Here is a 16,785-nt window from a genome sequence, read left to right as displayed (position 1 = left end):
TTTATGTTGGCTATCCTATTCCTATACACTTTTGATGACAATTTTGTACTTTTACTCAAGTAACATTTTGAACACAGGCCTTTTACTTGTAACAGAGTATTTCAACACAGCGGTATTGATACTTTTAATCAAGTAAAACATTCGAGTACTTTTTCCACCACTGCAACATTAGAAACATTTTCCACCTCGATTTATCTCAACATGATTATTATGCTCAAACAATGTACCAATTGCAACAACAGCGACCTCACGAGGCACGGTATTCACTAGGGTCACCAATTTCCCCGTGACACCGGGATGAACCAGATTAACGGTCGCGCCACTGTTTGCCAGTCAGTCGGAAATAATAACCGTAGATCTTCAACACAACACACAGCGAATGTGTCGGTCGTGACACACAACCAAGGCTCCACTGATTCATTTCAGGATACAGTAGCCTTTGTTTTTGTTCCTTTTTTTTCTCGCATTCATGAACTAGCTTTTGGTATTTTTTGGGATAATAAAGAATAAAACAATGATTTCCCCGTGGGACCGGTGGTACTCGACCAGCTGCTGCCTCTGCTGTCACGTACGGACGGGCACCATTATTCTGGGAATATGGTATATGGTAAGAAACGTTATGTCAAATCTGCAGATGTAGATTTTTTTTGGATTTTTTTTTTTACCAGTGGTGGAAAGTAACTAAGTACATTTACTCAAGTACTGTACTTAAGTACAATTTTGAGGTATTGTTTTTTACTTTACTGGACCTATTTCCACTTTTCTATACTTTTACTTCTACTCCACTACATGCATCTCTGAGGACAATATTGTACTTGTACTCCACTACAATTATTTGAAAACTTTAGTTACCTAGTTACTTTGTAGATTTAGATTAGGCCATTTGAAAATTGCCGATCTACAAGCTCACAATGCAATGGCATTGTGAGCCTTGTGGATCTGCTATTTTCTAAAGATTTTATATACATTTTGAACTTGAGAAATGGGAAATTCTGCTTAATGACTACTTTTACTTTTGGTACCTTAAGTATATTTTGATGCCAACATTTTTGTACTTTTACTCAAGTACATTTTGAATACAGGACATTTACTTGTAACAGAGTATATCTACCTAGCACTATTGATACTTTTACTTAAGTAAAACATTTGAGTACTTTTTCCACCACTGATTTTTACAGATTTTTAAACTATTTCAAAAATACATCCATGTTGGGGAAAGAGGGGAGGGGTTCCCCCTGTTGTATTTCAGCAGTTCCTCCATTCTTCTTCTGGCCATTAATGTCCAGTGAATCTCTAAAAAAAACGGATTTAGCCTGTACTTAAATATTTAGCAAATAATTAGCTAATAAATGCATTAAGCATTAGAATGACAAGCAGTAAATGTGTTTCTAAATGAGAGTTTTGCTTCTAAAAATCAGTCTAAAAGCAGACTGGGATAACCCCTGAGTCTTAAAAAGAGTGCATTAATCCAGGTAAATCCTTGACCTTTACGTCACTACACATCCTGTTTTGGGATTCTATTAATATTGGTCAGCAATGTCCTCAGGTTGAGGGCAGAAAAAAGCAGAGAGTAAAGCTTCTCTCATCATAACAAGTGTGGCCTAACATACAACAAACATTCACTGATCTATGTTCATGTTGGGCAGTTTCCATTCCCATGCAGGCTTGTGGGCAGAAACTGTCATTAATATATTTTATATAATATTTCATTTTGGATTTTGGATATGGCATAATTGTCCTTTCCTGATTGTGAAAGTGATGTAATTTTCTGAATTTACCTGGCTGTTTTAAGCTGCTATATTATTTATCTTTATCCACTTAGTTATTATATAGGAATTACTGATGATTATTTTATCAAAAGTCTCATTGTGAAAGCGCCAACACTTCATCACAATATTGATATCAAGGTATGAGGTGGGAAAAAAATCATATTTGATTTTGTCCCTCACCCAGACCCAGCCCTACCTACCTCAAATCATCACACAGCTCAATTGCAGTAGGCTAGCTTTACTTCTACTGAAATTAAATCCATGATTATAAGATCTGTCATTTGACTCTCTTCTGTTCATTGTAAGCTTTACATATTTTTCATCACTAAAGGTAATGCTTGAATGAATCCATGTGTGTGAGACTGTTAGGCTATATATCAGCCTACTACCGAAAACAGCAGATTTTCAAACCAAAAACACAAAGCATTTTGAACGAGTGACATACAATAATGACAAAATGTAAATTAGGTCCAATAATGAATTAACCACCTATTTTACTTCATCGTATTGGTGTTATGTGGTGAAAATAGCAGATCCATCAGACCATCAATGAGACAAAGTGAATAACTTATAATGAGCATTAGTGAGGAACAATTATATGAAGATAGATTGAAAATGGGTGAAGTGGTCCTTTAAGTTATTATTTATTTAAAAAAATGTTTTGCTTATGATAACATTCCCCAAAAAGGTATGGCAGGTTGAAAGTAGTTCAACTGAACAAATGAACTATATCCCTCCTATTCTGGGGGCAAACATTCGGCGAAAATAGCCTCGTCTACAAGCACACAACGGAAGGCCTAGTATAGACCCCTGGGGGACTCCAGTCATCTAAGTATATGCGTTGATGTGGTTAAAGAGTTATTCCACTCCTTTTGACTTCACTACATTTTCTTCACTATTCCCACAGCTCATAAATGCAGTGGTCCTAATTATCCTGTTGTCGGCTCTCAACGACCCAGTCCAGTACCGCTACCATCTGACCAGCACCGAGTTGGGCACCGACATAGATGTTATGGATGATGCAAGTGAGTGTCTCTAATCCCATGCTTGTCAAATGTCAGATCAAGATTAGATTAGGTAAAGAATAATAGCAATCATAATAATAATAGTGTTAATAGTCATTTTAAAGGTCTCCATGATTTATTGTGCAACAAGCTCAAGTTATTGCAGAAATAAAACACCCTACCCAAGTTGTATTGATACTAGAATTCTTGATGAATGTACCAGTGCATGGTTTATGAGTCTGCTTAATGAGTTTCCTAATTGCTTATGAAGGGTACAGTGAAGCATTTTAATGTGTAATAGCAGATTTAACTTAAGAAGTGACTTGGGGCTCTTATTTTATTTGTATTCTTTTCATGTATTTATTCATTTATTTAATGTAGGCCTACATGTGGCTAGGTATGTGTATATGTGGGTCACTGTGGCATGGAATCTGTGCCCTCATTATTGTATACATAACACTCTCTAATATCTCTTCTATTTTGGGACCCATTTTTGGGTCGTGGACCTATTTTTATGAGCCACGACTCACGAGTAAATGTCCCTTTATTTTTACTTCACTACATTTAATTATTATTATTATTTCAAAAGATGTTCAACTTTTCATACATTAAAAACAAATTCAACGTTTTTTCAAAATAATTTCATAAATGAATAAAAATAATAATAATATTCAATGTAAACATTTTGGGGATCACTGGACTAAACCAACTGCCAGCAGTCCAGCTCGCAATACTCCTGATGGCGCTTTAGCCAGAGGGTTGAGAGGAAGACCAGAGGGAGAAAGAGAGTGATGACGTAGTATCTTGGTTTTGTGAAAGGCAGACGTCAGTAATACTCATGATTCAATCACTGTGTTTGCGTGTGCGTGTGTGTGTGTGCGTGCGTGTGCGTGTGCGTGTGCGTGTGCGTGTGTGTGCGTGTGCGTGTGTGTGTGTGTGTGTGCGTGCGTGTGTCTCTGTGCATGCATGTATACATAATAGGAGATTAAGACAGAGGCATATTGTTGCTTTCGGACAGAAACCTCCATATCTCCATATTTCATATTTTTTCATAAATTGTCCTATTTTTTCACTTTATTTAATAGCAGAACATTTTCACCTTTAATGACATGTACCAAAATAGGGACCCCAGGTTGAAAGTGGTTAAGTCAGACTGCGTTTTATAAATATTTAACCAGTATTAACAAGACTAAATAATAACTAAACTGTATCCATTGGAACACAGGTTCTTTTTTCCATTTCCTGAAAACAAACGGTTTTGGACATACAAGGTTTCCTCTTAACAGCAACAAATATCATCATTGGCTCTTGGCAAAGTGTCAGTTCTGTAATTATCACAGTTGTAAGCAGAGGTGGAAGAATGCTCAGAGTTTTTACGTAAAAGTAGTAAATGTAGCAATACCGCAATATAAATACTCTATCTAAGTAAAAGTCCTGTATTAAAAATTTCACCTGAGTAAAAATACAAACGTATTGGCATTAAAATATACTTACAGTATCAAAATAGCAGATCTACATGCTCACAGCTAGTATCTAAAGCTGTCCAATAATTGTAGTGATTTTAAAAAGTACAACATTTGCCTCTGAGAGGTAGTGGGGGTAAAAGTATAAAGTATTAAGAAAATGTAATACTCAAGTAAAGTAAAAGTACCTCAGAGTTGTATTTAAGTACAGTACTTGAGTAAGTGTATTTAGTTACTTTACACCACTGCTTGTAAGGAGGGGTCATGGACTGGTTGGTTCAGTTAGCGCGCATGTGAGTGGGCAACTATTGTCGTTACATAAAGACTGCGATGGATTTGCTCAAATTGTCGACGAGTCCTTATGTTTAGCACACGCAAAACGTCACATATATCGAAACCCATATTTATTTATTTTTTTCTTCTTTTTAATACTTTTTTTATTGGAATTTCCAGTAATATGATAAACACATCAGAGTATAAACGACTATAAAATATAAAACAAGAAAAGACTGACAAAAAAAAAAAAAAATTATAATAGATTTTTCATAAACATATCTACCCCGAGGTAGATATGCATTACGTCATAGATCGCCATCTGATAAGATTGTTATCTCTTGGACCCTAATCTACACTGTAAAATCCTCAGTGTTACTTTAACTCTGAGAGTGTATTGCTATGGGTCCACTTGGTTCCTTTTGTACACTCAGATGTACACTCCTATTATCAATCATTTACCTGAAGGCCCCCTGGAACCCCCCAATGACCCCATGGGGTCCCCGGGCCACATGTTGAAAACTAGCGATCATACTGATCAACATGACTTACTGAACCATACAGTAAGACTATTAGTTAAGGGTCACTGGACACAATTGATTGAGATTTCTGTATATAGAAAGATCAAACATCATTCTAGCAGTGGGACAGCAGGCCGATAATAGCGGATTTCTGAAGACATTACAGATGGCACCTACGTACCTACCTAGTGTCAAATGTTGCACTGTGTGATGTAGAAATCCAATTATGTCTTGGTATCCATAGAAACAGCTCTGTGTGCTGATTTGTTAAACATGTGCAGTACCAAGGCTTACGGGAAGAAAGGTTGCAGATTCACTCAGACAGTTTAGAAAACAGAGGGGTGCCATTAAATGTACTGTAGTCCCTCCTGCATAACAATTATTCACTGTGCCAACTGTGAAATGTCTCTGTTTTTTCCCAAGACAGTTTGAGAGCTACAGTAATAATAGCAAAACAGTTTATGTTTCCTAACATTATTATTATTTTTGCTTTGCTTCTTTCCCCTACAGACATATGCATAGCCACCGCAATATCTTTGCTGATGATCCTTATATGTGGCATGGCAACATATGGCGCATACAAGGTAATGAAAAACACCATAGAAATGTGCAACTTGAATCAAATGCAGATGAAGTTGACCAAACAGATTCTGTAATATCTCTCTCTCTCTCTCTCTCTCTCTCTCTCTCTCTCTCTCTCTCTCTCTCTCTCTCTCTCTCTCTCTCTCTCTCTCTCTCTCTCTCTCTCTCTCTATCTCTCTCTCTCTCTCTCTCTCTCTCCACAGCAACATGCGGCCTGGATCATTCCATTCTTCTGCTACCAAGTCTTTGACTTTGCCCTTAACACATTGGTTGCCATTAGCGTGGTGGTTTATCCCAACACAGTACAGGACTACCTACAGCAGCTGGTGAGTGAGACATTATAAATGATTTAGGTCTAGGTTAATGTGATCTGCACAGTAACTGGCACAATGACCCAGGGTCCCTGAGAACAATGTATGAATAGGTCTGCAATTGATTATCTTCTTAGCAATTATTCTATCGATTACCTTTTCGATTAATCGAATAATTGAGAAGCGCTTTTTAAAATTTTAATATGTTATATATCAACGAATCGAAATCTATTCGAAAGAATTTGAATAGATTTGTTTTAAATGGACTAAATCGATTAGTTTGATTAACCACTTAAGCCCTATTTCATACTTTGGTGTACAATAGTGTTGCGCACAAATAGCGGATCTACAAGTTCCCAATGCATATTTTTGCTATTCTTCTCTATTTCAGTATTCTTTGGAAAATCGGTTATTTATTACAATTTATCATTTCTTAATTATATTTGATTAAAATCTATTAGCTCGATTAACTACTACCCCCCCCATCTGAGAGTAACTCTGAGAGTGCATAAATGTACACTCTCAGAGTTAAATTAACACTCTAGGCTAAGGAAGACTCTTACATTGAGCTGCATTTCATTTAATTTATTGTCTGACAAATCTCTCTCCTTTTCTCTCTCTCTTCCTTAACCATTGTCCGTCCCAGCCGGGGACGTTCCCTTACAAAGAGGACATCATGTCCACCAACAACGTGTGCCTAGTCTTTGCAGTGCTGCTTTTCGTGGGCTGCATCCTTTCCTTCAAGGTAATTAAGTCTCTTCAACCCCCTGCTGTTCAAACCCATCACAGACCTGGATTGTATAATTGCTTATATAATTGTACGTGCGCTTACACACACACACACACACACACACACACACTCAGTCAAGTTTTAATCAATATTATTCCAATACGAACCAAGCAGTCAAATCTCATGCCGTGCCCAATGCCCATCTGGAAGGAACATAAGCCATACAGTGCAGATGATGAATCCGCCGTTGCACCCGCGCCTGTCATCGGTTGCTTTTAATAGGATGAACACAGTACAGTCAAGAGAGCCGGCACAGCAATGACAACAGGAAACACACTCCAGTCAGGCTGATTCCTCTTAATACATGCGTGACTCGCCAGTCACAACTCTGCGCAGGGGGATGGAGATGTGACAGGAATTCGCAGTCATCTGTACAAATCAAATCAAGTCACTTCTCATCGCTGTCCTTCTCGAGTTGAGTTAGAAAATGTTCAATGCAATATTGTCCAACGTCAGAGCTAAGGTTAGGTTGTGATAGGAGATGACCACAGGAAAATAAAAGACGTAGAAAAGACGGCATGGAAAGGTCTATGTCACACAAAGCATAAAAGGAGACCTTTTTAATTGCTCATCGGCTGAAATATCAGCATTAAACATGTTGTCAAAACAACTTTCCTAAAATCTTTAAAAAATATATAAACTGAAATTGAAAACAAAAAGTCTAAACGAAATAAAAACGTATGAAAAATGCAAAACTATAATAACCATGGTACTGTCAGCAATGGGACATCACTGATACCAAAGCGCAACACATAGAAGAAATGAACAACAGAGCCCTGTTTTGGTCTGAGCTGAGTGTGGCTCAGCTGTGAATGCTAAGCAGTGGTGGACAGTAACGAAGTACATTTACTTGAGTACTATACTTAAGTAATTTTTTTCCTCATCCTGGACCATAAACAGCAGTAGTGGACAAAGTACTCAAGTAAAATACAAAGTAAAATTTCTTGTTAATATCAATGCACTGCTGTATTGAAATTTCCCAAACAAACACAGACATTTCAAAATGTTGTGAGCTTACGGTCTGCTATTTTCACTGTATTTCAAATAGTAGTTCATTCATAATATATTTTTGAAAGTTTGGGTCCCAAGAGTCCCTTCCTAGAAATTTAGCAGAGTCAAAAGTACAATATTTCTATTTGAAATGTAACGGACTGAAAGTCTTGAGCTTTAGCTTTATTAAAGGTAGGGTAAGTGATATTTTTGGATTAAAACAAAAAGTATTTTGTTTAAAGGTTAAAGCACTATATTCTGATTGTAATCATTGCTAGAGTGTTTGTTCAGTAACAGGAGTCTCCCCGTCTCTCCAGCTCTTTAATAAACAGAAAATACATTTTCCGGTAGGTGTCAAAATCTCAGCCAATCAGGAGAAAGTACCCATTTTTAAGCTTCATTTTTATAGTGTTCCAGTTCCAATTTTGCCTGCTCATTTCTTAGTGTCATCACTTCCAATTTCACTTGTTTAATCTATATCCTGATTGAGTTCTCTATTCTGATTGTATAAAATTGGAAATGAAACTGAAACTGAAACGAAAATGCATTTTCTGTTTTATAAAGAGCTGGAGAGACAAGGAGACTCCTTTTACTGAACAAACACTATGGCAATGAGTACTATCAGAATATAGAACACTTACCCTACTCTTAAAAAATAAATAAATGAGCATACTCAAAATTTACTTAAGTACTGTACTCGAGTAAGCTACTTAGTTACTGTCCACCACTAATAAACAGACACGGAACCTCGAGGAAGGCCTGGCTGTCAGCACACTTAACTGAACCACAACCAGATCATCTTCCAGCTGACCGCTGAACGCTGATCTAGAAACAGCCTCTGGCCAGGAAGGAGAAATGGAGACAGGAGGGGACATAATGATAAAATAAAATAAGATAAATCTTTCTTGAACCCCATGTGGAAAATTCAGAGCAGCAACAGCATTAATGCCTAATTTATGCTCCGTCGCATGATGGCATCGAACGTCGACCATATCAGACCGACAAGTATGAATCGGTCTTCAGAATAACACACATGATAGGTACAGGTAAGAGTAGAATAGAGCCAAGCCAAGATAGAAGGAGATGCTAAATCAAGGAGCTATTAATGCCTGGATTAGTGAAGAGAAGTATAGTGAAAGAAAGGTAGAGAATAATGCAGAGAGAGGAAAAGAGTGAGAGAGTGAAATATTAAACAGGCTAGATAATGCAGCTCCAAAAGCAGTAGCACTTTGCATTATTATGTCCCAGGATTTTACATAATCAGTCTGGAAGGTTTTTGTTTTTTTGTTTTTTTATCTCCAAAAACAAAGGGGACATTTTGAACAGTTGAGCAGATGGTATGGGGAGTGTAATAATAGAATCCAGGCTGGATTTGTTGGATATATACTTCCTGGTAAAAAAAATGTATTTTTCGTTTGGTTTTGCTTTAGTAAAAGTAGCAATACCACAATATAAAAATACTCAGAATGTGACTTGAGTAAAAGTACAAACATATTGGCTTGAAAACATACTTTTGATGCCAACATGCCCAAAAAATCTGATCTGTAATCTGTAATGTTCTGCTGAGAGAACATTACACTGTCTGGGTAACATCCAACTTTAGTTTTGTGTTCTGAAACCCGGGAGGTTGTCAGTCAAGTGTGGGACTGTTTAAGTGAAGCACAATGCTGGATATTAGTGTCTGAAATGTAAATTGGACCAATTGGATTGGATTGTGGCAAAACCTCAGAAGGTTCCCGTCACAGTAGAGAGGTCACCTCACCAGATGGCACTGTGATTGTCTCTGTCTGTCTGTCTGTCTGTCTGTCTGTCTGTCTGTCTGTCTGTCTGTCTGTCTGTCTGTCTGTCTGTCTGTCTGTCTGTCTGTCTGTCTGTCTGTCTGTCTGTCTGTCTGTCTGTCTGTCTGTCTGTCTGTCTGTCTGTCTGTCTGTCTGTCTGTCTGTCTGTCTGTCTGTCTGTCTGTCTGCTGGCCACTGCTGTTACTGCTGGCAAGGGAAGCAGCCCAGCAGGGTAGTCACACACACATATACAAAGAACCTCCTGTTCTATTGCCAAGTCAGACCTACCTAGCCTTGCTGCAAGAAAGGCTTTACAGAGAAAAGACGGGTACTTGGGACTTTTTGCAGTTAGCAAGTTTTGATAGTTTAAGAACCACACTTTCTTACCATCAGTATCACAGTACATCTGGTAATGAATTATGTGCAGCATTTTCTATACAAAATATACTACTACTACTGCTACTAATAATAATGAAATATAATGAAAAATTCTGCCATTTTTTAAGATTAAAAGTCGAATGTAATTTCTTGGGTCAGTTGACAGCCGTGCTGTAATGCTAACATGCAGCAGTGATGCCATTTCAGCTCATTGTCTGTATTGTATTTCTTCCTCCTCCCGTGTCAGGCCTATCTGATTGGCTGCGTGTGGAACTGCTATAGATATGTAAGTGGCAGGGGCACCACTGAGGTCCTCGTTTACGTCACCACCAATGACACCACGGTGAGTACCCACCCCTCCCCCTCACCTCAAGGACATAACACTGCAGCACCCTCGCCGGATTGTGATATGACGCACAGTCATAGTGTATGTGTGTTTACTGGCCTGTGCATAGAATAGGCACACATGCATGTAGGCATGCTTGCATTTACACAAGAACATAATACTGCAGGCACGTACATGCACTGCAGGGTTAGGGATGTGCATGCTCTCACAGGTTCAGATGTACTTAACGATGCTATCACCGTTATGACTAGTACTATCCAGTTGATTTTAGCTAAAGATGATTCATTTAAAATAAGGTTTTGAAAATTAGCATTAGTGACAAAAGTTAAAAATAAATAAAAAATAGCTACAGTACTAGCAGCAACTGTGAGACTTGTTTGCCTAGCATGACTAAAATAGAGGCTATGTTTATTTTTGCATGTTATTGCAGTTCAATGAGTTGATACCACTAAATGCACGAGGTAAGGATTTTAGGCAACACTTTACATTACAGGATTTTACATTACAGTGTCTTTACTACTATGTACTAATTAATGCATCTGAGTGATCCTCACAGCAGTACACCAGTGCCTCAATCATAATCCTCCTTAATCTTCTAAAAGTAAAAGTAATAAATAAACTAGAACCTCATTTACCCCAAACCTAAGACTGGAGGTTTTAACAGAACTGTCATAAAAGCATTGAAATATATAATGATACAACATTTTTGTTAAATGTGAGCAATGGCTCCTTCAGTCAAGTTATCATATGAAGTTCTTCCAGGTTAGAGGGATAATATTTCAGTTCACCATCTGAACCCCATGGGTACCATGGGGTTCAGATGAGTGAGATTCTTCCAAATATTCACTGTAATGTAAAGAAATGTTAGACTGTCTGACCACAGCTTTTTATTCATAGATTAGGCATTTAGAAATGTATGAGTAGAACAAAATTGTAAAATATATTCAACTTTACAGAACCCACCCCACTCCATATCGGACCCTAGCCTACCACTTTAACCCCGGTGTCCCATTTTGGTCATGTCATTATAGGCGAACATTCGCACAGACAAAACAAAAACATTCTTTATCCGGATTAAGTGTTTAACTACATATTGTCTAAATAGAAATGTTTAGAGATGTTTAACTCTGTGTAATCGCATTTCTTTATCCTATTGGTAGTGGGTGAGGGGACATTGATGTTGTAGGTAGCAGTAGATAGGCTGTACCAATGGGATTGGCTGTGAACGGCTAGGTGGGCGGAGTCACACGTCATCCTTCTTAGCGATGACTCAGGACTTTTGAGAAGGCTTTAGTACGTCACTCTTTCCATCCGTCTGTCTGTCCGTCCAGGTGTAATCCTCCACACTGATATAATACTCTAATCTCTGTCACAGTAACACCCATCTTCACTGTTATAGATGGAGTCCCTTACCGTTCACCCTTGCTCATGGCAACCTTCAACTAGAGCCCGACCTATGCCAGATTCCTAGACCTAGACCATAGCTAATTGTTTAATAGTATTCACTACTGTACCACAATATGGCTATATACACTGTATCTCTATCTACAGTATGTTATGTCACAGTGTCGTGTCATTATGGCACAAGAGTTTTGAGTCAATACAGAACGTCCTCTGTGTCTAGTTACCCAGGGTGTCTAAATAGCTCCCTGTTGCCTCAAACAATAAGTCGCTGCTTCTCCACCGTGCCTTTTTATATAAATGCCATTAACATGCGTAGGCTCGGGTCTCACTCTCTTTTTAACATCACTATCTCTCTCTCTTTATACCCTGCCCCCACTCCTCTCTTTTTCTCCATCCTCTTCTTTTCTGGATGCATTACGTAATAGCCTGTGTTTGTCCTCCTAGTGATGTTAACCCGCTTTCACTGCCTGGTTCACAGTTCTGTCCCCTGGGAGCATGTTCTCTCTCTCTGGCACACACACACACACGCACGCACACGCGCACGCACACGCACACGCACACGCACACACACACACACACACACACACACACACACACACACACACACACACGCTGTCTTTCCATCTCTCTGATCACTAAATAAACAAATAAACAGTAACAGTAACAAACTTTAAACAATAAATATTGTATAACAGCATTGAAGAGGACAAACCTTTTACACAGCAACTCTACTCGACTCTTCCACTCGCCTTTTTTAAAACAGTATTTTCTTTGTACATTTCTGTTTTTTTTAGTTTTTTTTAAGAGATGTTTTTTCCCCCCATTTTGGGTCATTTTTTGACCTGTTTTTTATGGGTCATGAGAAAATATCTACTTTTTTTTTACACTTCCTACAATAAAGGAAAAAACACTTCCTAATAGGAAGACAGTGGCTCCATAAACCCTCTAGCTCTTGAGGGGCCAAACAGTAGAACTAACTCTCCTCTGATGTTGGGGTTTCAGGTCCTTCTGCCACCATATGAGGAGGCCATCGCCATCCCGCCCAAGGAGCCTCCTCCACGGTACATAGAAGCATGAGGAGACGCCCTCGCCTCGCCGCTGGATCCTATACCTTGCAACCCTACCGCGTCCCCAGGCCCTACAGACCTGCATACTACATCTCTTTTCCACTGCTGGCCCTCAAGCATTGCAAGCAAGTCCAAATGTCCTCAACACTGGTGGTCTCAGGTCTCAGACTTATGATATCACCAACCCCCCCTTCCTCGCCACTGGTAAACATGAGGATGGTAATCTGACAATACACTAGATTAGGGCAGCTCTGAGCCACTGTCGTCCTCTACTCTGTCCTTCCTTATGCTTCTACCACCCCATCCCCCCATCCCACTCCTGACACGTGTCGTGCCACCCACCCCCCCCGACACCCCCGGTATCGCAGTGACTTTGAGATGCCCTCCTTGGCTCCCTCTCAGCATTCACTGTCCCGCCGCAGGGTGAAGCAGCTGGACACGCCAGTGAAGTCCCTTTGGCACAATCCGCCCCAGTTTCAATTTGCACTTTTCTGTGTTTGAAATGCCCCGTTGGTCTGGCCAATCAACTTTTTAACCCCCGATACTGTGAACCTTCCTTGTGGTCTCGTCTAGAAAACTAAACGCGAGAGAAACAGCAGCGATTTAACAAGCGTCAGAGAGAGAGAGAGAGAGAAAGCGTGATCGGTTATGCAAGAGCACTTTTGTTTTTCAAAGTTGACGAATTCCCTCTATGAATGTAACGATGGGGGTATTTTTGTAAGAATCTTTTGTACGTATAATAGTAAAAAAAAGAAAATGGAGGGGAAAATAATTGAATAGTGAGAGGATATATCCTGTTGTGATACAATATTCATTTGCATAACCAAGTAATACTGTATGTCCCATAGGAAATGGAAAATCTTGAAAAGAGTACCTTGACTTATAGCCACTAAGACGTCTTCCATTTGTACCATGTAACACGATGTCTGTAAACCCCGCAACACACTGATTGAAAAGAAAAATCAGTCACCCAACGATTGCAACTAATCTATTCCAGTTAGCTCTCTTGTCATTTTCAGCACTGTTGCAAGTGCAAACAAAGAATCAAAGAGTTGCAAATTATTAATGTTTAAGCCTAATTTATGCTTTGGCGAAAAAACGGAGCGCAACATGCTGCCCGCACAATACTTTTTCTCCTGTGCATAAATCAATTATCTTTATGTGTTGAAGCACTTATTACAGACATCTTTGATTTACGCCGACATTCAGATTTTAAATGCACATGCAAATCCCAACACACATTCAAAGCAATAGACCGTGAATAAAAGTATTACCGTATATATGTAAATGTTCAGAGGTAAGAATGTGTCCATTTTAGATATCTGTCCCATGGACTTGTATTCACAGCAATGTCATTTGTGTCTTTTCTTTTTACATGGAGGTGTTTAATCTGATCTTTAGCAGGACTGAGGGCAGGACTAACTTAGCAGGACTGAGGGCATTTTGTGTGTTAGGTCATGATGTTACTCCAAGGGTCTTTGTCTGTGGAGACATTTGTTTTGCACATGCAGTGATATCATTTGGTTTTTAGTTCTGTGCTGGCGAGCTTTTGAAATGATGGGATAGGAATCTTAATGCTTTATTTACTGTAGTGTAGTACGTAGCACAAGATGCAGCTAGTAAATTACTGCCTAGAAACTATTTGGGCAAATGGTCCAGCATTACTAAAACTATGTAACAAATACAATTAGCTATATATTCTATAGCCAATTAGTTTCCTTAATCTCCAAATAGTATTGGCTCTGTGTGGACAATAATATTACATTAACAATAAAAACTCAAAAAGCTATGCAACCAAGAGCTCCTTCAACAATTTGTTAGGCTTAGTAGTAATACAAGTACTGTAGTGGTATTATGCATTTTAAATACGAATATTATAGTTTGTAGCCATTGGTTGAGCCCTCTTGTCATTGTACCAGTGTGAATTATGACCACCGCTTCTGCAAATCCAACAATGTTTGAACAAAGCTGTAGACAAAATGTGCACTTTAAAGACCATGTGAGCTTATTGAAAATCTGTTTGCTGTATATTCCTATTTTATTGATTTTCCATCGTGATGCTGTCGCTAGCTCACGACATGTTTTACCACTTAACCCTAGCGTCCCTATTTGGGGGAGGCGAACATTTGGAAATAACTGACCTACAAGATCACAACGCGGTGCGTTGTGAACTTGCTATTTTTGGCAAAGATATTTAGTGTCAAGCCCTTGGGAATACGGTCAAAACATTATTGGGTTTTAAGTGGTTAAAGACCATATGAGCTCATTGAAAATCTGTTTGCTGTATATTCCTGTTTGGTTTATTTTCGATGGTTCTAATGTCGCTGGACAGCCTGGCCTGGGTGGGCTTCTAAACTATGAAAGGAACAAGTGTCTAAACATTTCATATACATTATCTAATCTAATGTGACTGACGTGCTCTTGACATTGTTTCCGATGTGATTGAAGGTTAATCTCAACCCAGTAGGTTTGTGGCACTTCCTTTTAGAATCACTTAAGACTGTTCTCCATCACTGTCCATCCATTGTTGATTGCCACACACATCGCTCTTGTTGGATCTGCATGGGCCCATGTCTACTTCAATTCTGACAAATAAAACCCTCAAGCAGTAGATGTTGGCCTTATCTCTTTGATTACCAGTTCATTCATTTTTGTTGCTGGTTGGAAATGTGTGAGAGAACCACGTATGGAACAGAGAGAAACAACAGACTCATGAAACACATTTAGTTTTGTGTATCTTTTCCCAGCCAGGATGCAGTCATGATTAAATGAATAGCCTTGGAGAGACTGACCACTAATGAAGTTGGGTTTTGGTCTGATCTTCTTGTTCTGGACTGTTATAACAAATGTAATGTCTCTAAGGCAGGCATCCAGATGCATAAAACGCAGGTCACCAGGTATTGGAGAGGACTTTGTCATGTGACTAATGTCATGGGGTTTACTATTTGTGTTTCACTGATAGCCGCAGTGGGCTGTTGGATGACATCTTTCCCATCAGGAAGAAAATATATATTTTTTATCATAGTGTGGAACTGAGTTAGAGATTCTAATTTATGTTAGAGATTAATAGAATGTCCCAGGCCCACTCAAGGATGATTTAGAGAAGGATTCCATGGCAAGAAATTCAGCACATAGCAGTTCGCATTCACCACAACCACTCTGTTCGGACTTCACATTTCAGCTTAATCTTCGACATTAATCACATTCCATATATATATATAGTATATACTCCACATAAGAATGGACTTTGTTCAATCCATATAGCTGCTAAAACCACTTGACCTCGTTCACAAAGCATCACTATAATTCACAGTAGCTCTGTTGGCCTGTATACAGTATAGCTAGTTGACTCCAGTGGTCCACTTCCACAGAATGATGAATTGAGAGTCGTCAGCTCATCCGCACGTGCCCGCCTGGCTGCCCTTTATGGCTGACAATCCCTGAGCCGGCAGAGTAACGACAGCGCCAACGGATCAACAGGGATTTAAGCTTCCATCTCTTCTGACACAAAATGGAGCCTGGCATTACCTTGGGCCTGACAGGAGCCAGACACACTCACCTACTTTCTGCCAGCGTAACTGGAGAATAGAAATAAGTAGGTCACATATGGGCCATTCTCTCTCTCTGAGATGTTTGTCCAGCAATGGTCAACCCTGAGCTAGTTCAGAGTCGTCTGTGGTCCTTGGAACAGGCATCAAATTACATTTACTATGTTCAGTACTTCTTCCCAGACGCTATAAATAATATACTATGAATAATAGATGATGTAAGCTCAGGGGTCATGTTACCCAACAATACAGACACTAAATATTATTCACAAGATCTATGAACTACAACTGTCCTCCTGTCCAGAATAGAACACTGCTGTCATAGGACATCACAGTTCAAAACAGTTCATAATCAATAATGTAATTCTTTGTGTGTGAGCACTGAGCACATTACGTCCACACTGTCCAGTGAAATGTCAGCTGAGGCATAATCAATAACAATCATCAGTCAGTGTTGTGTATGGGAAACGTAAAGTTTCCAGTATTAAACCTAGTGCAGTAATCTATATTCCATGCAGCATACTGTAGCACCCCGGGATGTTATTACACATTGTGCTGTGC

The 16,785-nt window shown here is 39.1% G+C and overlaps 1 protein-coding gene across 1 annotated transcript; it reads left to right on the top strand.

The window, feature by feature from the left end:
* The first annotated feature begins 312 nt into the window (after positions 1–312).
* laptm4b (lysosomal protein transmembrane 4 beta) lies at positions 313–15,280 on the top strand. Its single transcript, XM_080442477.1, has 7 exons — positions 313–607; positions 2,677–2,794; positions 5,541–5,614; positions 5,816–5,938; positions 6,570–6,668; positions 10,107–10,202; positions 12,612–15,280. The coding sequence occupies exons 1-7, from the start codon at positions 515–517 to the stop codon at positions 12,684–12,686; spliced, it is 678 nt and encodes a 225-aa protein (XP_080298603.1). The 5' UTR covers positions 313–514; the 3' UTR covers positions 12,687–15,280.
* The last annotated feature ends 1,505 nt before the right edge of the window (positions 15,281–16,785 follow it).

The sequence above is a fragment of the Gymnoscopelus braueri genome, assembly GCF_963280865.1.
Source record: "Gymnoscopelus braueri genome assembly, chromosome: 11".
In the NCBI taxonomy this organism is placed as follows: Eukaryota; Metazoa; Chordata; class Actinopteri; order Myctophiformes; family Myctophidae; genus Gymnoscopelus; species Gymnoscopelus braueri.
Note: the sequence above shows the minus strand (reverse complement) of the source record. Positions and strands in the feature narration are given on the sequence as shown.

Excerpts from the sequence above, each read along its gene's own strand:
- laptm4b (XM_080442477.1), top strand. The coding sequence starts at position 515 with ATGATTTCCCCGTGGGACCGGTGGTACTCGACCAGCTGCTGCCTCTGC. Across the intron at positions 5,615-5,815 it reads CAACATATGGCGCATACAAG|CAACATGCGGCCTGGATCAT; the intron begins GTAATGAAAAAC and ends CTCTCTCCACAG. Across the intron at positions 10,203-12,611 it reads TCACCACCAATGACACCACG|GTCCTTCTGCCACCATATGA; the intron begins GTGAGTACCCAC and ends TTGGGGTTTCAG.